Source organism: Squalius cephalus, assembly GCF_949319135.1.
Source record: "Squalius cephalus genome assembly, chromosome: 19".
NCBI lineage: Eukaryota > Metazoa > Chordata > Actinopteri > Cypriniformes > Leuciscidae > Squalius > Squalius cephalus.
In genome coordinates, this window is record NC_137140.1 from 24,953,817 (window position 1) to 24,977,025 (window position 23,209).

General features: G+C 37.0%; 1 protein-coding gene across 3 annotated transcripts; it reads left to right on the top strand.

Annotated features, from left to right (window-relative positions):
* Positions 1–1,707: 1,707 nt before the first annotated feature.
* On the top strand, positions 1,708–9,523 carry valopb (vertebrate ancient long opsin b). Of its 3 annotated transcripts, none has more exons than XR_013819253.1 (6): positions 1,708–2,379; positions 3,170–3,380; positions 4,201–4,318; positions 4,519–4,758; positions 7,525–8,599; positions 8,794–9,329. XR_013819253.1 is itself a non-coding variant. In XM_079851919.1 (5 exons), exons 1-5 carry the CDS (start codon positions 2,010–2,012, stop codon positions 7,783–7,785), a joined length of 1,200 nt encoding a protein of 399 aa, XP_079708045.1. In that variant the 5' UTR covers positions 1,708–2,009; the 3' UTR covers positions 7,786–9,523. The 3 variants fall into 3 exon arrangements, 1 of the variants encoding a protein (XP_079708045.1); XR_013819254.1 differs by having other exon boundaries at positions 7,525–8,638; positions 8,738–9,326; XM_079851919.1 differs by having other exon boundaries at positions 7,525–9,523.
* The last annotated feature ends 13,686 nt before the right edge of the window (positions 9,524–23,209 follow it).

Sequence of the window (23,209 nt, forward strand, 5' to 3'; positions counted from 1 at the left end):
CTCTGATTAACGAATTAGTAAGTAATAGCGCTCAGTCGAATGTGGTAGTTCACTATTAGCTAATCAATAACTACTATTTTTCATTCCTCACTGAAGACTATAAGAACTACTATATACAGGTTAATAAATATTTATAATGCACAATGTTTAATATAAGGTAATGGCCCAAGTGTTACTACATCCTTCTAAAGGAACTACTAATTATTTGGATCAGTATTCTAAAGTGAAGATCATGGGAACACACTAGTAATTACTAAAGTGTTACCAAATCCATTGGAAGGAATTGCTATTCAAAAAAATCTCAAAAGCTTACAATGACTTCAGTCAATATTAGGTAGTTATCATGTTTTTCACTTTAGAATACTGATCCAAATAATTAGTAGTTCCTAGAATGATGTAGTAACACTTGAGTCATTACTAGTGGGTTACCATTACATTTTATTATAAATTATGCATTATTCATGTTAATTATGAACCTGTAGATAGTAGTTCTCTGGGAGGTATAAAAATAGTAGTTATTGATTAGCTAATAATGAACTACTACATTCATCTGAGCGCTATTATTTACTAATTTGTTAATCAGAGTTTCTTGTTAGTTAATAGTAGTTGCTAGAATGTTAATAATACATTACTCGTTTGTTCCTGTGTAATTATTCATTAATGAAGGAACAGTATTCTAAAGTGTTACCCAGAATAGCAATTAGGATAACCAGTTGAACTCCTTTATTTCATCATGCCTGTGGTTCTGTGAAATGTAAATCAAAATTTGCTGTTGTTGATCGATCCTCATAAGATGCATAAATTGCTTTGTGCAAGGGCAGTGCGTGGTAGTGTGTTGTAATGTCTGAACAAATGTCTCAGTTTCTTTGCATTTCCTATTTGCTTAATTATTTCTCCTTTGGAAAGCTGCACAGGTAATCATGCCGTTTAATCTTGTAGCGAATGAATCACTCCTGGTATTTTTTTCCTCTTGTCAGTTTGAGGCAGGAGACATTTCAGGACTTATCTGTGGAAGAAGATCATGTCTAAAATCTAAAATTGATCTTTTGCTCAACATTACTTTTTTTAAGGAAAACTTTGCATTAAGAATAATCATCAGTGCTGAATTTTGATGCAATAGCCTCACTGCCAGCAATCTGTTTAGTTTAATTGTGCACTTTTTCCATTTATTGGCCTATTTATCTGGCTTTATTTTAGTTCCCAGTGTTTTTTTATTTGCCAGTGGATTTGGACTCTATACTGCCACCTATTTTATAGAGCAGGACATTCCCATCAGACAGATGCATATGAAGAGAAGTGCATATGATGCATACCCCATTTTTCCACCTTGAGGTGGCTGGTCATGTGATATAACTATGGCGGTGCCCATGAGGGGGCAACCCACTCCATGTAGAAAAAAAAAAAAAAAAAAAAAAAAAAAAAAGCATTTTCCTCTAGCTTTTTAGCTTTTTCTAAAAGACCGATATGTCTGGAGACCTCATCTCGTGTGAATGTGTATCGTTTAAGTGATAGTTTACTGTATGAGGAAAACTTTTTTTATTGGGTGAAAAAACCCGACTGCGCTCAGCTTTGAGAGTAAAGCGCGTGACGCCGCTCTGAAATGTCTTAGTTAACTTGGAAAAGGGCTTTTCTCATTACCTCGAGGGATTGAGATGGCCATGCCGACGGACTGTAGGCTATATAAAGGAGAACAGCACGAACATGCCTATGCTCAGCCGTGGACGGAAAGCGAGCGGACCTGTGACGTTTCAGTGCAACCTTTAGGCAAAGGCGCTCTTCTTTTTAAGGACTGCTTTCTCCTCAAGTGGATTGTTGTACTAGAAAATATTGTTGTATTTTCGAAATTAAAAGCATTAAGAAACCGTATACCATTCATTTTGCAATTATACAGGTGTGTTTCTGCACATTCTGTGTCGGTTAGTAGGCTAGCCTATAAAAACACCTGTCTTGGACTTTCAAGAAGCTTCCAAGTGATTATTTAATGAACTTTTGATCGTTTTCCCCCCTCAATGTCAGCCCTAAACGCTGTCATGGAATCGTTAGTGTCTTCAGTCACCGAGTCCACCGACATCACCCCACCGGACGATCCGTTCACGGGTCCCATCAAGTCTATTGCGCCCTGGAATTACACTTTCCTCGCCTGTCTCATGTTCATAGTGACTTCACTGTCTCTAACAGAGAACTTCACCGTTATGTTCGTGACGTTTAGATACAAACAGTTAAGGAAACCGTTGAATTACATCATTGTTAATTTATCTGTTGCGGATTTTTTAGTTTCACTGACAGGAGGCACTATAAGTTTTTTAACTAACGCACGAGGCTACTTCTTCCTGGGTGTCTGGGCGTGTGTGCTGGAGGGATTCGCTGTCACTTTTTTCGGTGAGTTATTATAACTGTACCAAGACGTGTAACATTTATTCCTTTAGTTTAAACGAAATATTAATTATTTTGTGTTACTAAAACAATTTATTGTATTTGTATATTTACTTAGCCCATTTGTAGCCTTATTCCTTTGCTAGTAGCCACTCCCAGTGACAATAAGTTATGTCATTGTATTAGTAATATTGCATTTTTTTAAAATTGAATTCTGTTGTAGTATGTATTCCACTTTTTGCTAGTGCATATTCGAGTTTTATTAATTAAATATTAGGCTACTATTATTTCTTATTCACTGCTTACCAGAAACTCTCCCAATAGATTTATTAGTAACCAGTACTTGTCACTGTTGAGCTAGCAAAGGAAAAATTTGTAGTATATGTAAAGAATAAGTAATAGTTACTTATTGAATAGATACTAGTCACTATTTTTATTTTTTTTGGCATATTGTTTATCATTTATATTACCATGGCTTTACTACAAATAGACTCTCAGAAAAAAAGGTCCAAAAGCTGTCACTGGGACAGTACCCTTCAAAAGGTTCTAATATGTACCGTTTAGGTACTAATATGTACACTTTTGGTACAAATATGTAGCTTTGAGGGACTAAAATGCACTTTTTAGGTACAAACGTGTACCTTTTGAAAATGTACCGCCACAGTGACAGCTTTTGTACCTTTTTTTCTGAGAGTGTATCAATGTTAAAATCTCCCATGATACTCATTGTTTGTGTGTGACGTAATTGCTTTTCTGAAGAGTAAACAGTACATGGGTGTACCTTCTTGCTTTCTAGGGATTGTGGCTTTGTGGTCTTTAGCAATCTTGGCATTCGAGCGTTTTTTTGTGATCTGTCGTCCTCTGAAAAATGTCCGTCTGGGAGGCAAGCATGCAGCTATGGGTCTTATTTTTGTTTGGACCTTCTCTTTCATCTGGACAATCCCGCCAGTTCTGGGTTGGAACAGTTATACAATCAGCAAAATTGGCACTACCTGTGAACCCAACTGGTGAGCACAAAATACAATTTCACTGAATGTCCCTTCCTTCATTCACTCTAATTATCCAGTATTTGTTCTTCTAAGACTCACACTCTCAGTCTTTCAAACTCTGTCTGTGTTTCACTGTCATGCACACAAGTATTAACAGAACAACATCCACAGTGATACAATATTACATTATTGATGAATACCAAAATGCACATGTTCCTGAAAGTAGCATAATTTGGAATCAAACAAGTAGCTGGAGTCAAGGCCTCTTCCTGTGTGTTATATTATGACAGAATAAAAGAAACCACTTATAACCCCAAGGCTCATGCCATGCAGCCATCAGTTGAAAAATTGCTTTCAAGAGACTGGTGGCTTGGCCTTGGCCTTGGAACACAAACAGTGCAAAAACATTTGAATAGGGAATGCGCACTGACACATAGATGGGGGAATATTTTTTACCATTGTCGGGCATAGTTGCATCCACATTGATGTTCAACATTAAGAGTAATGTAGTTTCTGCAGTTGAGATCTCTGACAGCAAAGCAGTGAATGTAATGTTTTAAATTCTGGTTTCTATTTATTCTCAAGTGATCCAAATTTTGGCACTGCCTTGAGCTTGCAGTGGGAGCTTAGTACTCAATTGTTCTGTTGCAAGGTTTTTTTGGACAAACAAAGCACTCAACAAAACATATTATGCAAGTTTCTCTTATTGTTAAAGATTTGTGCACAACTGATTACCTAAGAATTCTTATCCACACTCATTTTTTGTGCTCAAAGTACCTGCTAGATGTCATGTAGGTAAGATTGAGGAGGTCTAAAGTCTCTGTTTTCCTCCTTTAAGGTACTCAACTGATTACTATGACCACACCTACATCATCACCTTTTTCACTACATGTTTTATCCTTCCTCTTGGCGTGATCATTATCTCCTATGGTAAACTTATGCAGAAGCTCAGAAAGGTTGGTAAAATACTCATATCTTGATTTTCATTACTTGCTTCATAGCAAATCTTTAAATGTAAATGAATAAAGAGCAAAATAAAACAAGCAAAAAACTAAAAGCCTTTTGAGATTCTGTTTGGTTGTGTATTGTAATTAACATTTGATTTGAACTTATTCTTGGAATGTAATTAACCTTATAACTTTATTATGTCTAATAGGTATCGAACACTCATGGAAGGCTGGGTAGTGCGCGTAAGCCTGACCGAGAGGTGGCGAGGATGGTCATTATAATGATAGTTGCATATATGGTTGGATGGACGCCTTATGCAGCATTTTCAATTATTGTCACAGCCTGTCCCACAATTTATATTGATCCTCGCCTGGGCTCAATACCGGCCTTCTTCTCAAAGACTGCAGCTGTATACAATCCCATCATCTATGTCTTCATGAATAAGCAGGTACATCTTTGCCATTTGTCATCCTTATCTGGCATTTTCAGATCACCTACACATCTTATAAAAACAATACTTCTGAGTTTAGGGTGTCGTGCTGAGAAAAAAAAACAAAGAGGATTTTATATTTTACACATTAAAAATCAATTTCTGGTGTTTTATCCCATCGATCAATAATGGAAGAAAAGCAAGGAAGAGCAAAGGCAATGCATCTTAGCACTATGGGAATGTTGTGGTTTATGGTTATTATAGCTATCCTGTCGGAATTCAGTATTCTTTTCAATAAAAGTCATAGAATGAGCATAGAATGAGAAACGTTTTCCCCCTCCATTATATGTCAGAGACAAATGAAAGACATCTAATGCTCTTTACTCTTGACAGTGTTGGTTGAGGAGATTCAGTTTTTTCTTACTTCAAAAAAACATTACATTTTTAAAAGTTCAAATCCACAGAGGTAGAGTGGTCCATGTATACCCAATGAAAAATGTAGCATACAGTATCTCTAATGTTGGTTTAAACCTCTTGACTATTTCCAATTGAATGATATTCTGCATTCTCAGTGGATTCATGCGTAATTAGTGATAGAGTCTGCACTGTTGCTCCATGATATCCTATTATTTTTTGAACATGGTTGTAGAGGGAAATTTCTCCTCAGTATCCCTGTAGTGTGTCGTTTGATGTAAAGAATGAAGCAATGATCTTTTGCAGTCATGTGACACTGATGACCACCCCTAGGATGTGGGTCCCAGGTGGTTTGGAGCGGAGGCTGCTGGACCCCTTGAGCTGTGCACATCTTCCAGAACTAACCCAGGTCCTTCCCAGCTGTTCCCAGAATAAATTCAGAGCAAGGGTCACAGCCAGGGTCGCAAATTTCTCTGTGTGAGAGAGAGACAGACTATAGAGTGACGAGAACAAACACTTGAGATTAAGAATAGTGATGGTTTCTTTACCCATATAGCATTGGTAATGCTGCATTGTAGCACAAGTGTGAAAGTTTGCTGTTATTTGGCGTATTCAATGAGGATGCAAAGTTTACTGTCAGTCTGTCTTTTCTGAAATGGATCATATATTGATTTGAGAAATCTGAACTAGAACATTTGCTGCTAGATTTAATTGTCTTTTTTCAATTGTTCTGGTAACACTAATATACGGCTACATTTGTACAATTTATGTTAGTTAATGCATTATGCGCTTTAAACTAACAGTGAACAACACTTTTTCAGAATTGATTCATCTTTTAATGTTAATTTATGAATATACTGCTGTTTGTATTTTTCATAAAACACTGTTAATTTATGTAAAAAAAAAAAAAAAAAAAATCTTAAAAGAGATATTGTAGAATTCAGAAGCCCTTTTTTATTAGCGAAACTGCTGGCCATTAAGTGAACTGCTGCCAGCAACTTATTGCTCGTGCTCGCACTTGTGCACACATAACGTACAAGAGACTGGATGCTATTCAAGGCCCCGATATACTCACGTCACAGCATAGTTCTTTTTCGTTCTTTTCTTAGGAGTAAAAGGAAGTTGGAAATACCGTTTCAGCGATATACCGTTAGTGAACATCCAATGCCGTCCATGCTGCTGAAAGCGACATTTAGATGAATATGTACACTGTAAAAAAGGTTGCTGCCTTAAATTTTTAAGTACTTTCAACTTGGATGTTTAAATCAACTTAAAATGTTTAAGTTAGAAAACATTAAACTGGCTTCAAAAATTAGTTTAATCTTGTATAACTTTTCTTAACTTATTTTGACAAGTTAAAGCAATGTAAAAACTTATGTTGTCATAACTTATTGATCATATAATTTTTTATAGTGTAAATATGTGCTGTGTGCTTTACTCTCAATAACAAAATAAACACAACAAAAATGTCAGTGGTGAGAAAACAGCAGTTACGAAAGCATCTGATAATAGTGATGTGGATATGTTTGCACAACCATCATGTCGACAGTTAAAATGATACTATTACGATAGTTTGATTTTGAAGTATATGTGAGACTAGACTATAGATCTGGCAATGTGAGACAATAGTTTAATCCCTAATTAATCCCTTTTCTTTGCATGACACTTTGACATTGCAGTACAGACTGGCTTTTTTGACATTATCCTGAACATTGTATAAGCATTCGCTTAAAGAGTAAGTTTTGATACAAGCTGTTCACACATTGACAATAAAAAAGCGAATAATACATGAAAATTATTACAAAGGCTATAGCCCCTTTAAATGAAATTTAAAAAAATATTATTTATTAATGAACATTATTTTAGACTAATAAACACTGTAAAAGTATTGTTATAAGCAGGTACAGCTTTCTATGACTTTCCATATGAGATGCAGTTTGTCTTAGTATGTTCTGTCTGTATTGTTCTGTAAATGTATCCCCACTGTAGTGGCTCTCTGCATTACAAATTTGTCAGAGAGAGGCAGTAGTTGGTATTATAATTACCCAGGGTACCTCATTTTCATCCAGTCCAACCAAAACCTTGAGGAAATGAATATATTTACTTCCCATGACCTTATCTGCTTTAATTAAGGCCAAAATGTCCTTGTTTTACATAGAATACATCTTGCTTAATGACCTTTTCCTTGTTTCAATGCAGAGGTTGTGCAAAGGGCTAACTGCTGAAAACAAACCTCTACATGGTGTCACAGAGACAGAAAACATTAATCAAAGCTTTTCTTTTGGGTCTTGAGTTCATAACGAGCATAATTACTAGCAAAATTAAAGTCATGATCCTTATAAACGTTCAATCTAATGCTTTTTCTCTCAGTTCAGGAAGTGTCTGATCCAGATGTGTGGAGGAAATGTCGCCAGTCTGGATTCCACCAATCTGAACCAGACATCAGACAAAGGGGGCATCACTGCCACTGCAGACAGTCAACTTGGAGAGATGTCCACCATTGCTGTTCGTGTGCCCATGTCCATGTGCAACATGGAGAAGTGTAAGGATGAAGAGGAAGAGCCGGAGCAGAGTGGGAATGGAGGTCCAAACCAGCTCCCTTTATCAGATAGTCAAGTATGTCCTTTGTAGAGAAGGACTAGTCTGACTGAATAAATGTATACCTTTATTGTCTCCATCCAGTAGTCTAACCTGTTGTCTAACTAAAGCATAAATCCTGCAGTCATTACCTTTATTGGAATGCATATGTTAGAATGTATGGTTTGTGTTTTCATATGTTCTTGGTTATTGTTCGTATTTTTTATGTTGTGGCGATTTGCAGTCTTGGCATATCTGTTCTTGTCAGTATCGCATTATTACCTAACATGAAGGAGGCAGGCAATACATTTCTGTAAAGTCCTCTTTTCAGATCTGTGCATACTCTCCTCTCACTATATTGCTGATTGCACACTAGTATCAGTGCAGATGTAGTGTTTTTTTTGTTTTTTTAAATGGCAATAATATTGCAATAACTTTCAGTTTCAGAGTTGCTAAAGTAGATTTTATATTAAAATTCAGACTATATTGAGGTCAAAATACTGACTCTCACTTAATAATCATTAATAGTCGACTTAAAAAAGAGTTTGGTTAAAAAATCAGAAGATAAAGTGATCGGTTGAACAATACAAACTGAAGACAAAAGCAAGACATGGCGCTGGAACATAGTAATAATAAAAAAAAGCACCGTGCAGAACGCAGGGTTCTCAGCGCTTTTAAGAGACGAGCTCAGGCAAAAAATCCTGGAATTAACAGAAATAGCCAAACAGCAGAATTAAAATCTGCTGTTTTTGAAAGTCTAAATAAATAAATATTTTTTTATTTAAATAAATAAAAAATCGCCCTGGCTTTAGCTAATCGTCTCTGACATTTTGCCGATACAAAGGTTGCTGCTCTCCCTGGCATTGGGGTGTCCAATCCTACTCCTGGAAGGCCACTGTCCTGCAAAGCTCAGCTCCAACCCCAATTAAACACATCTGAATCAGCTAATCAGGGTATAACTAGGCATACTAGATCTTCCAGGCAGGTGAGTTAAGGCAAGTTGGAGCTAAACTCTGCTGGAACGTGGCCCTCCGGGAGCAGGTTTGGACACCCCTGGTCTAGTGCATGTTTACATAGAAAAACGATTTAATAACGCGTGTACACGACTCAGAATCTAACATACTGCTGTATTTGATATCACAATTAATTTAGTGAACTAACAGGTCAGACATGACTGGTTTGGCAGCGTACCTGCTTTGCAATACAGTAATAAACCATGCAATTAATGTCCTCATCTCATGAAATTAGATCCTTGTCTGTTGTTGCATTTTGCAGTCTTGTTTTGAGAGGTTTAATGAAGCAAAAATGTTTATTATAAATTGTATTTGTTTAGTAGCCTATACTGTATACTTTGATATATGAGTGCTTGTGAGTTTGAGTGAACAGTCTGGATGTCTTATTAGGCTATAATGTTTGGTGTTTCCTCACGGTTTCTGTCCAAAATGAATATTGATATTGATGTTTGTCTGTGGCATGCCAGTGAATGCTTTACTTATGTATTTATTTGTCAATGTCTTGGATTACAAAAAAATCACGTTTCTTATTTTTAAAAACATGTCAGCATTGTAGAACATATACATAATAAAACAACCTGCAATAAGAGTGGTCACACTACTTATGAAAGTTCAACACGGAGGCACATTGTGAATCCGAATATCAAAATCGTATATTGCAAATCCAGTGTGTTTATTACATCACACAGAGAACCTGAAATAACACAGAATCTGGACTGAGATAAGAGGTTCTCTTAAGCTCAGAAGCACTCTTATTGCCCTGGTAAATGAAAACATCTGAATTCAATTTCTCCTGGCCATGGTTTGTTTGTTACACCCTGGCGAGAGGCACATAGTATCAGAGTACAAAAGAAGAATATCAACAGAGGAATTTCACTCGTAAATTGAAAAGTCAGAAAATTGAAAATTGAAATGTTTGACAACATTTTCAAGGCTCTTTGCATCATGAATATTTTTCAAGCACTCTTAAAATTAAAGGTCCAGAAGGTTTTCACAGTGATGCCATAGAAGAGCAATTTTTGGTTCACCAAAGAACCTTTCAGTGAACAGTTCCTAAAAGAACCATTTTTTTTCTTGGTGTGCAGAACATTTTAAAAATCTAAAGACGTTTTCCACAATAAAGAACCTTTTGTGGAATGGAAAGGTTCTATGGATGTTAAGCGTGTATGTTAACTAAATCTGCAACAAAGACAGTGTTTTCAGAGCTTATGGTAAAATAAGGAAGGTAATTAAGAATTTAGAATTAATTTTAGCAATTACAACCTCAATGCTTTCAAATTAATTTTAATGGTGGATACTACATCATACAGCAGATGAAAGTGGCACTTCAGCAAAGATGCCTTCTGAACAAAATGTGTTACCTTCCCCTGAAACATTTGCAGTCATTCCAAGGCATTCAGTTGGACTTAGGAATTTTATTCCTACAATTCTGTGCGATCAATGAGAATTACAAAAGCCTTAAGATTAAAGTAGATGGGTTTAAAGGATGACTTTTTTTCCAGCTCTTTTGAGTCTCTCTATGTGTACCAGTAATGTATCCATTAAAATAGCTCATGCTGTGTGAATGCATCATGCATTTTTCAAATGACATATACATCCAGGACATGAATGTCAGTATCTTCAGGGAACATGCCATGTGTTTTTGTGTGTATGTGTGTGTTAAACATTAATGCAGACAGACAGAATAATGATATCCACCTAATTTTTTATGTGCAATAACATGAGCACTGTGTATTTTTTCCGTTGTATAACTGCAGATTCTCAATTATTATTTAATTGCTTTAATTGTTTGTAATGAAATCTTTGCTTGGTCACAGATGAGTGATGACCCTGTGATGCTGTTCTTTGTCACAATATCATGAAAATCACATAAATGTGAATGTTGGAAACTGTGCATATATAATTTGACATGCATTACTCTTGAAAAAATATCATTTTTCACCTTTTTGTCAGTTATTTTATAACTGTTATTTTATAAATTATTACATAATTTCTTGCTCCGAATGCTGAATTTTATCGGCCTTTGTCTAATATCTATGTTAATTTTCAGAGCCTGTATTTTTCTATACACTCAGATTGATGAATTTCAGGATTGCTTGCTGTAGAAACCTGCGCTGCCTGAGGTATTCTGCGGTTAGAATTCTTCAGGCATGCTGAACTTTTTGGTGGAGCACTACTAAATCGAATAGGAAATCTCCAAAGCAATGTGATAAGAACAGGCTTAGCTTAGTCATGAGGCTAACATGCTTGTTTACACAAACAGCAATGAGGTGACTATAGGACTTACTTGAAATGAATTACTTTATGCAGTTTTCTCTATCATTAGATGCAAGTGGAATGTCTTAAATGTGTATTTTTCCATGCTATGTTTCTTTTATCACTATTTACACATAGAATGCACATTGGTTAAAGGGATAGTTCACCCAAAAATGAAAATTCTGTCATCATTTACTCACCCTCAAGTTGTTTCAAACCTGTAAGAATTTATTTTTTCTGCTGAACACATAAGAAGATATTTTGAAAAATGTCTGTAACCAAACAGTTGATGGACCCCATTGACTTCCATAGTATTTTTTTTTCCCCACTATGGAAGTCAATAATTTTTAAGACTTTCAGGGATCCTGGAATTGATTTTGAGACTTGCAAAATTATAAATGTTTGTTTACAGTATATCTTAGAAGTGAATATTCTATATAGAACCTTAAAAGGTTACGTTCCCTTTTAGAGGTTCCCATTATGGGATCGTTTTATGAATTTAGATTTGATTTTGTTTTGATTATTTTTTTCATTTTGATTTTTCATTTTATAAAATTAAACAGCTTGTAAACATTTTATCACTAGAAAAAAGTTAAACATGAACGTATTATGCATTCATTAGACATTTCTCCTTTTATAAAAACCTTTTGGCAAAAACAATTTTGGTCTTAGCATTCAGCTCTTAAAGCAGAACAAATAGAAATTTAAAACTAAACCATGGCTTATTTTCTTCTTAGTCCAAGAACATTGAGTTTGCACAGAAACAGCCCTTGGGTTCCCCATCCAAGGAAAAGCACATATGTCTTATATAAACGCACTTTTAAATCTGTGGAGTAAGATATGAGGTAAAATCAAACTACAAATGTGCACGGCCATATACATGGCAATTCCAATCCACAAAAAAAGAAGCCAGCAGCAACATAATCCAAACATATAAATATATATATAGCTATATTAGGTGCACTTTTCAATTTAAATTGATTTATAAACAAAATGGGATGTTTAAACAAAAATTTTAATAAATAAAACGCTCACTCAGAAAAAATTCCAGTCCAATGTGCATATTAATGAACAACAAAACCAGTCATGAGGGTAAATTTTTTACATTGATATATATATATATATATATATATATATATATATATCAATTTTTTACATTGATATATATATATATATATCACCCGAAAGCTGAATAAATAAGCTTTCCATTGATGTATTAGGATAGGACAATATTTGGCCGAGATACAACTATTTGAAAATCTGGAATCTGAGGGTGCAACCTTTAAAGTTGACCAAATGAAGTCCTCGATGTTGCTGCATCCACTCACAAATCTAAATTTGATATAATTAACAGTATAGGAAATTTACTAAATATCTCCATGGAACATGATCTTTACCTAATATCCTAATGATTTTTGGCATAAAATAAAAATCGATAATTTTTACCCATTCAATGTATTGTTGGCTATTGCCACAAATAATACCTCTGCGACTTATGACTGGTTTTGTGGTAAAGGGTCACATATTAAAGTTCTCTCTGAGGTAATTTTCACTTCAATCAAAATGTTTGTATGGGTTGATGCGAGAGATTTAAAAGAAGCACCGGTTTCAGTGACACAGATGAGCGGACTGATGTACAGCATTGCTGTAGACTGACCAATCAGAGCGTCTAGGTTACGAATGCAACCCCAGTTACCTGAGAAGGGGAACGAGACGCTGCATTGTCATTCGACGCTATGGGAATGCTCAGAGTGAACCGGTGTCTTAAGCATGTGTATACATGCCAGTCTTGATTGGCTACTGCAGTCAGGTGACTCACATGCATCATCTGACTATAAAAGGGCACCTATAGAGAAGACATCATCAGCTTCAAAAGTCTGAAGGAAGAAGTGCAGGCATACTCTCGTTCCCTTTCTCAGGGAACCGGAGTTATACGTATATAGTCATTATATAGACATTCCCTTTTGAAGTGGAACTCTACATTGTTCATCAGTCGATACTATGGGAACAATACCCACTGCACCATCCTGAACAAATGCCTGCCCAATGTGCTGTGAAGTCCCCAGTGAACTAAGCCGTAGCCAGAACATTGCCAGAGAATGCACCTAGTGACCAAGAGCTTTAGTGCCTGTGGTCAAGGTCCACAGCTCAATACCCTTAATACTTAACTGTATAACTGTCCCAGGGTAGAGCAAGTTAGGGAGGCCACAGCAAATCCTTGGCCTTGCTCTAAGGGGCAACCTCACCAAAGGGAGCCAAAAAATGTTAGCATCCCATCCAAAGAACTGGGGAAAGGCCTCAGTTGAGAGAGCTATGCTCAATCAACTGCCACTTTATCTAAGGAAAACATCCTCTAAACTGAATTTGCTTTTGCAAAGTCTGGTGAGAGAGTACTGAGAATGGGGTGACTAAAGCAGCTTCCTCTCTATTGCAGACCGTCAGCAAATGGGGAGTTGACCCCACTGACTGCCAACCTCCACCATACAGCGGGAGCAACAGAGAAAGAGGCGCACCCTTGGCGAAGACCGAAGACCCATTCTTTTTTTCAATTGCTCCATGGGACGCCAGTAGCAGTATTGCCCAATCTCCTATTGTGTACTGCCCAGTCACATGTAAACGCATGGGGTTCCAGATAGGAAACTGGGATGCTGTTAGCAGTGATGCCCATCTTTCCTAATCTGTAAATTGCCCTTTCCCTCCCAAGGGAAGTAGTATAATGATGCCATACTACCCACACATACATATGAATGTGATTCCATAGGAAGTGTATCTTCCTAGGACTATAGATGAAGAAGTGGGATGCAAGTGGCGGTATTGCCATCCAATCATCTTACACGGATACAGAAAGTGCAAATTGCTACTACCTCGTACTCTCTGTACAGGAGACGGTGAAATGAGGCAGTTTGACGCATGCGGCTTTCACCTCTTCAGTGTCAGCCTACCAGAGAGGGACCACATTTGCTGCCACCTCTGATCTGTCAGTACTGCATCATAAGCAAATACAGGAGCATAATGCTACTACCTCCATACTCACAGTACTGGAGCGGGCACCAGTACTGGAAGGTGATAGATGAAACAGTTGGACACAAGCGGCGGTATTGCCCATCTGCTTCATCTATACCAGCCTAATATTTATGATTACAGAAGGAGAATATCGCTACTAAATCCAGCACTAATGCTCACCCCACTCCCCCGCGGGCCGGCTACAGGATCAGAAGAGGGGGCTGAAGGATGATCACAGCAGGGGATGTAGCGCTCGAATGCTGCCAACTTAAACCTTCACCTTTCTGGACGTTTGGACCACCGTCTCAACGGTGGACGGCACCACCTGCCTGGCCCATCATCATGTATGCCTTGCCTAGAAGCCATGATGTAAACTGACAGGGCTTTGAGTGCAAGACGGTAGCCTTCCAGGAGGTAACCCGGTAGAGTTTCCTGTTTTCTATTTTCTCAGAACTAGAGCAGGCCAATAACATGCTCTCTGCCGAACCAGAAGAGGCCGAAGATCGGGCTTCCTGGTCTGGCCTAAGAGCATCAGAGCTGGCGAGCGAGGCTTGAGAAAGGCATAAAACCATCTCAAGCTCCTCAGCCAACTCCAACTGCGAACTCCACAATCTCGGCAACATTGGGACCTGACCAGCGGGATGTAGATGCCTGGCTCCCATCCCCCTAAAGAGAGCCAGGTGGGAGTGAAGCTTCCTTACTGTGAAGCGATCAAAGAAAGGACAGACAGCCCTTCGAGGGCTGACTGAGCGTGCTCCGATCCTACAAACACAAATCATGTGTCATATGGTGTAATAACTCTCACACATGGTGCAACACAAGCACGTGTAACGCTTCACAATTCAGTTTTCAGACCATACAATGCAAATGCAAAAATGCAAAATTGAAACCAGACATTCTTTTTTTTTTTTCCAGTAGATTATCAATGGATATTTGCCTTTTTCTCCCCTTTTTTCAATTTTACTTTTGCTAAATTGTGACTTCAGAAACTAACATTTGAATAAATGAAATCTAACCGATTTTCTATTTTTGTATTTTTAGTGTCTACAATGTCTGGTTTCAATTTTTCATTTTTGCATTTGCATTGTATGGTCTGAAAACTGAATTGTGAAGCGTTACATGGACCAACACATCCCCTAAATTGTCATAGTTGAATTATTTTATAAAAATTTTACGTTTTTGAAAATGAAACCGTTATTGTCTCTGTGTAAACTAGGCTACCAAAAAAACAAAAAAAAGAAAAAAAAAAAGAATAAGTTTTTTCTTATTCGTCATTCGATGTCTCTGAATGTTCAAAACACCTATAGATCAAAAATGCTTGCTACGGATGCTAAAAACGCATCCGATTTTTTTTTTTATGACGGACGTAAGTTTCGGAGGCAGTGTGTGAGCGTGCTTGACAACGTGAGGTCGTATTTATTTTTTAACGCGAAAATTTCGGCCGAGAATTTCAGACACAGTGTACAAGGACCTTTACGTGTACAGGCGCACACTTTTTCTTTACGAAGTGACTTTCGCCAATTATAACAGCTGGATATAACATGCATAATACAGTAATCGTTTTCGCAGATCATTTTGAGGATAATTTTTACACTCGTTGTAGTGTAAACGTCGCCTGAGAATCAGATAAAAAATATTCTTATAGGCAGATAAATGAGGAGTAGGCCTAGCTCATGTAAATTTCCCTTTTTAACTTGTCATTGAACTTTTCTGAGGAAGTCACGGAGGACATTGTTAGTGCTGTCAATTCAATTACTCCTTCATCATAGCTTTAAAAAAAGAGAGACACATGGTGAGAATAGGCTAATTAGTCCAATAATGACAATATGTGTTGAAATGTGACCTGAATGGATGATGTGATATGATGATGATGTGATAAGAAATTAATGCATCTTGACACCAGCAGTGTTACTGTTTTTCTGTTTGTTTTTTTACATGATTTACTTGTTAATTAATCCATTCTCTGCTTCAAAAGGAATTATAATTTACATAGCTGGTGTTTTTATTTTTTCTATGCAATCCTCTGTTGGCTTTTTCTACACAGGACTTAAAAACCTTCTCCTCCTATGTACAATCTGGCCATTCCACTGTGGGATAATTAGCTCCAAATTGTCGACTTTAAAAATGTAGAAATAAATGGGATGAGAATCCTGTGGAGAAACAAGCAGGCATTGTAATGAGGTTAGCTGGGACGTGAATCAGCATCGGCATGCAGAGATCTGTGAATGAATGTCGACGTGAGCCTGTGGTGGTGATGGTGCATATATCAACACCATCATCATTGAAGAGGTCAAAAGATAGTCTTGGCTTCAAAGACAGTTCATAAGTAAATAAACATTTAAAAATAGACGTAAGGCGCATACATCTAAAGGCAAGGATGACATTTCAGTATGTCTCCTGACCTGGCATCGGTGATTTTGGCAATTTGTTTGTAGTATCTGAAAGTCAGTACAAATGGCAGACCAAAGGGTGAGAGAACAACAAACACCAGAGGGATCAAAGCTAATCCATCAAAGTGTGTTGGCCAAGTAAATTAGTCTGGGACGGAAAGATAACTTCATATGTCTGTTCATTACTCTCTGCCTGCTCAGTCCTTACATAATTGCAAATTCATTCAGTTTTGATTTAAAATTATGCATGTCTCTTCTAATATAGAAGTTGTTGTGGAAAGTCTGTGGTTCATTTAGAATGTTTTATTTGATTTATTACATGTTTTTGCAGTAATTTTGGATTTCCTGAGACCAAAGAGGTTATGTTTTTTTTTTTTTTTATTACTGTATGAACAACACTCACTCAAAGATTGAAAACATTTTATATTTTCATTAACATTTCATTAAGTCTGTGTAAATCAGTTTCGGATGTCCTGAGCAACAGATGTATCTATACATTTTCACAAAAGAATAATTAAATGAAGGCACACACTATAAAAAGTGAATAGTTGGATCAACTTAAAAAAATTACTTCAATTGGTAACACCTAAAGAAATTAAGTTTTCTCAACTTAAATTATCACGTTTTATCGTGAAAAATCTGATAATTTAAGTTGAGAAAACTTAATTTATTTAGGTGTTACCAATTGAAGTAATTTGTTTTAAGTTGATCCAACTGTTCACTTTTTACAGTGCAGGTCAGAGTGTCACAGTTTCATTAGAATTGTTTTTCCCTTTTTTTTTCTTCATTTAATTCTATTCTTGCTTTTATGTCATAATTTTTAAGGCAACATTAATTATTACTTCTTAGTTTTAGTTACTTATAATTGTCATTTAATGTTTGCTTCAAAAATGTGCTTAATGGTACTAAAAATAACTTTAATCAAATAATTTCTTTGTATTTATTACTTTTTGATGATGATGATTATATTTTTTCTTTTTTATTAAGTCTACTAATAATGATAGTGGAATTTTTTAAACTAAGGCTGTGAGTAGATAAAGCATATTTAAGTAGGACTAGTTGTTCGGGGGACATCTCAACAACACCCAGCTAAATCATTCCTTTTTATTCACTATACCAGTAATGTTGATTATTATTATTTAAAATAATATTTTTAATATTAATGTTAATATTAACGTTAATAATGGCTAGGCAATTGTGTTAGATTCATTTACTGAAAGGTTGTGTGAATGTAGCCTTTTTTTGTTTTTTTTTATTCCTTTTCGGTCCACTAGAGTGCACTGTTACATCACACACAATGCATTAGTTTCAGCTTTATTCTGCAGCACGTCATATACCGTCCGGCCATCGCTTTGTTCTCACGAAATTGAATTACAATTACACGTTAGACATTTATTATGGCACAATAAGCCACTACACGTTTACACACAAAGCATAACATTTTCAATTTCAATAACCACACACGGTCTCTTTGCTGTATAATGAATGCATCATGAGTCAGTGAATCATGAAATCAAAGCCGCCAGCAGAAGAAAGGCTTGCCCAATAACTCACCATGCCCATAGTGAGATTCAGTTGCAGTTACCAATTTTATTTCTTTATTTATTTTGGCTGAAAGACGGTCCTCGAGTGTATATCCGTCACATTTTGAAAAAGAGAGAAAATCCAACAGCATTTTACATCTAACAATCTCACAGTAGCCTAGCCTACTATGATAAATAATTCACTGATTAGAATCAAAGACAAACTAGATGCCCTAAATGAACATGAATACATTGTGACATGCATATATAATAGGTGGAAAAGATGTTTTTCTCAGTGGGATAGTGTGTCTGTTTCAGCTGTTTTGAAAATCTGGCCTACCTGCTCAAGACAACAGTAGGCCTAAACTAGTTAAAGTCTGCATGAAACTGAAGTTGTGATAGTCTTTTCGCCCCATTTGTGACGTGAAACAGTGAAACAGCTTTTAGAACAATACAAAATGTAGGGTGTGACTTGATTTTATCCACTGAATTAATTTGATCGTTGGATTGTTGTGGTTTGCTATTGCTGCGATCTCATGAACGTGACAGCTAGGTGGCGCTGTCACAAAAAAAAAAAAAAAAAAAAAAAAAAAAAAAAAAAAAAGGGTGCTACAAATGCAGTCCTGAAACTGAATCTGTGTCCTGTCCAAACTCAGCCCTGGAGGGCCCATGTCCTGCAGAGTTTAGCTCTCTCAACACACCTGCCTGCAGGTTAAGAATGCCTAGTAATACCTTGATTGGCTGGTTCAGGTGTGTTTAATTGGAGCTGAACTCGGCTGGACAGTGGCCCTCCAGGAGCAGGATTGAACACCCCAGGTCTTGTAAGTGTGCATGGCTACGTCATAAATGTTCCCGCCCCCCATGGTCAAGGTATGAAAATAGTATTAAAACTTAATTTTTGCAAAATACTTTGTATTAAAAATCTGTATATCAAATGGCTGTCTATTAATACAATACAGTGAATGACATCCATCTGTCGTCTCCCAGCGGCTTACATTATCGGCTTACATCATTTAGTGTTAAGTGATTAATTTACATCAAAACAAAAGATAACATGTATGCCTTGATTTTTGTCTTACATTTCATAATGAACTCCGACAAGCTCAGTGCCGACTCGTTTCCATCGGTTCTTTTCCTTGTGTGCAAAGGATTGTGGGTTAGGATGCGAAGGATACACTTGGACTGTCCGAAATCAATATTGAGACGGCCTTTAGCAGTGCTTGATGACGTGGCATCCGAGATATGCAGCCTTAGGACACAGCCTTCCATTTGAGAAGCAACTTTACTATTGGACAGACAGGATTTTCCACCCTTGTACCAGTCAACACGTCATCAGAGAAGAGAAGAAATGTCAGGTTATTTTGTTTAAAGATTACGATGGCACGTCCTGTATCTTGTCATGCAGGAAATACACATCAAAATGTGCTCACACAACCTGTAGGCTACCTCTAAATAAATTAGCCGATATAGTGAGGGTATATTCAGATTTTTAGTATGCCCGTCCGTGTATTTTGTGTGTTTGTGAAAATGGAGAACAGGAGTGGGAGACGGAGGAGGAGGCGACAGAGAGAGAGATTCATGGCTTTGAGTCAAAACGCTGAGCCCTCAGGGATGGAACGGCCTCTCTGGTGCTGCTTTATATGCGCTCAACTCATTCATAAGCCAATGTGCTGAAACGTCACATGGTGCAAATGACCAAACCTGTCCCCGGATGGTTCACATTAACTTCAGCAGCACTAATAAGTGGTTGCTGTCTTTTTTGATAGTGTGATTGAGTGTGTATTTAATGTGAAACACAGCATCTGCAGAATTGTTACTACACTAATTGAATGGTTTCATGCAGGTTGAGAAAAACACATTTTCATGACACATTTGTAAAGCTTTTGGCAAAATTACAATAGGATTGTTTCAGATTACAGCATGTCATCAACACAGTTGTCCAGCCCACAGACTTGCCTTGAGGCATTATAATGTTTTTTTCTACCTGCAAAATACGTAGCCTAATTTAATATGAAACCATGGGATTATTTATAATAACATTATACCATGATATTGCTGACAAAACTGATTCAAACAAACGCTGATGAAGTGGCTGACAGGAAGAATTCTAACCTGGTTGGATTTATATTTAAAAGTAATTTGTACAGCAGTAAAGTGCTGCAAGTTGTTCATGTTTATTAAGAACAACAAGACAGAGACACATAACCTGCCATTTAAGGACAATTACATGCTCAGTTGTGCAGAATGAACACATTGCACTCAAATTGTGTGCTTTATTCCGTCATATCCCATCAATTTTATTTAGTGGGCTTGTAAATGGTTTAATTAAAAAATATATATTTTTTAACTTCAAGTCTTCAACACAAATTTACTTAATCAATATTCAAGATCTTGAACAAAAATTGATGGAACCTCTTGATGGAAATAAATGTTGTGATATTATTTCCATCAAGAGGTGCATCAGTTCTTGGTCAAGATCTTGTATTGACAATGCAAGAGTCCATCACTCTGTAAAGTCTCCTCAAGCACATCCCAAAGACTTTCAATGAATTTAAGGTCTGGACCAAATATGTGAAAATGATTCTTCATGCTCCCTCCAAACCAATCTTTCACAATTTCAGCCTGATGAATCTTGGCCTTGCCATCCTGGAATATGGCCATGATGTGTCTTCCTACATGTTTTTTAAAGAAATGAAAAGCTACACACTCCATCATTTAGGGCTAAAAGAACTGGTCCCAAACCCAAAATTAAGTATTTGCCTAAATCCAAACAGCGATTTTTTTTGTTGTTGTTTTTTTGGTCGGGCGGTGTGTGTGTGTATATATATATATGTATATATATATATATATATGCAGCTATACAAAAGCAGACAAAATGATTTTAGGTTTGGTGTTGAAGAAGCCCTACTGACAGAGCTGTATAGGGTGAAAAATAGCTTGGGAAAAACTGTTTTTTTTTTAACATAGTCCTGTCTGCTGTAGTGAGATCTGCTTGTGTTTGTGCATACCTGGTTTCAGCATCTACAGTGACCCTTTGCCAGGGGATATTTTCATCTGTAGTAAATAATAAGCCTATTTCAACCCAGATAGGAGTGATGTGACATGAGCACTGCTGGCTTCTTGAGTGGATCATAATCCTGTTTTCTGAACTAGCACTTAGACAGACCCAGTCATACTGTATGTGGATTATCCAAACTCATGAGACATCCTCTTCACTGCAATGTGGCCCATGGTTTGAGATGAAAACCCTTAGATGGTGGGAACAGACAGCATGAGGAATCAGCTTATGAGGTGGGAATAGAAGCCTATCATCGACCCTGTCTAAACCCATTAGTCTTTATCAGGAGAAAAGGTCTGAAGTTCTCCACTGAGATTGTAAGAGAAAAAAATAGCCTAAGGATTTAATGAAAATGACGAGAACTAACAGAAAATGTTCTACCGCAGAAAGCAAACTACAGGAAGCATATACAAACAACACATAATTGGGAACAGGTTGAGATTATTAAACCAGTCATGACTCCAAATCTCAATAGTTCAGTGATTATGACCTCTGGTGTTGAGACTGTAATATTACATCTATGACATTTCACTAATGCTTAGATCTGTAGCACTTTTTGAGTGTGGTGTGGTTCATATTTATGCACTGCTTTAATACATTAAAAAATCTGGTCAACAGTATAGTTTTAGTTTTACTAGAGATGTGTCCGAGGGAAATATGGTTTAATGTCTATTGAATACTATACTGTAATGTGGTAAGTCTTCTGCATTTCCACAGACAATCTTGAACAGTGTAACTGTGCAAGGCATAATACATACATTTAATTGTGAGCATGTGAGCCATAAATCCAGAACAAACCTCCTGCTCATTCATTACATAATGTGTCCATAAAAATTATATTCATCTGTCAAAGCTAAACTGACTCTACAAACAATTCAAAGTGTCTGTTTTTCTAAACGATTACCAACTAATCCAATTACACTAATTCACTCATATAAATACTGCTAAAAGCATTAGTGAATGCCTGAATTTATGATTTGCCAAGCTGATATAACAGAGATGTTATACCAGTTCAGTGAGACTCCCTCCCTATAAAAATTCTGTGCATATGCATAAATCTGTTTGAAATTAAATCAAGAGGCTTGGATGGATGCCAGTGCACGCTATTGCACTGATGGTCTTATTAGACATGTAATTGTTGAGAAGACTATTTTCATAAAGGCTGGTTCACAATGCCCTAACAAACACCAACAGGGTTAACAAGATGAAAAAAAACGAGATGTATAACCAGACACTAGAGCTGGCAGCCTTTCTGAAGAATCTTAGCCCATTCCTCATGAGCAATGGCCTCTAGTTCAGTAATATTCTTGGGTTTGCGTGCTGCAACCGCCTTCTTCAAATCACCAAAAGATTTTCTACGGGGTTCAAGTCAGGTGACTGTGATGGCCACAGTAGAATCTTTCAGGAGTTCTTCTGCAACCAAGCTTTGGTGGAATTTGAGGTATGCTTGGGATCATCCTGTTGGAAGGTCGAAGATGCACAAGCTTCAGCGTCCTCACTGACGGCATGACGTTTTCTCCTAGGATTTCCTGATACTTCAGTGAATCCATCTTGCCTTCCACACGCTGCAGGTTTCCAGTGCCAGAGGATGCAAAGCAGCCCCAGAGCATCACATAGCCACCACCACGCTTAAATGTAGGCAGTGTTCTTTTCAGCATATGCTTCATTCTTCTTCCTCCAGACATACCGCTGATCCATAGGGCTGAAAAGTTCCTTTTTTTTTTTAATCGCTCCACAGAACAGAATCCCAAAACATTTATATGATTTTGAGCAAATTGGAGCAGACTTTTCTTGTGCTTTTGGGTCAGTAGTATATCTTTTTGTATCCTGTTCTGTGTTTGTGAAGAGCGATGGTATCCTCTCTTAACCTTTTGGACCATTCTTTTGACTTAGCCATATTTCTAACATGCAGTCAAACGTGACACTCAACAAAGCTGGGATGCGTTTACCGTACAACGACGAAACTCGCTGCTTCACTACCATAGTACGATGCATCGTTGAAGAAATCAGCTTGCTAGTCACGACTGTTTCCCGAAACCATATTGGCGCAAAGTGGTCGTTCAACCACGTTGGTTTTATGACGTCACGTACGTGTTGGAGTAATAACTACTTTTAATGAAACTGTTTGATATCGAATTAACGCTAGATGTTTTGATATAAATTACAGACATGGCATCTGAGGACTATTTCTCATTTTTGTCAGTTATTTTGCTTTATTTCCAGATTCAATCATAG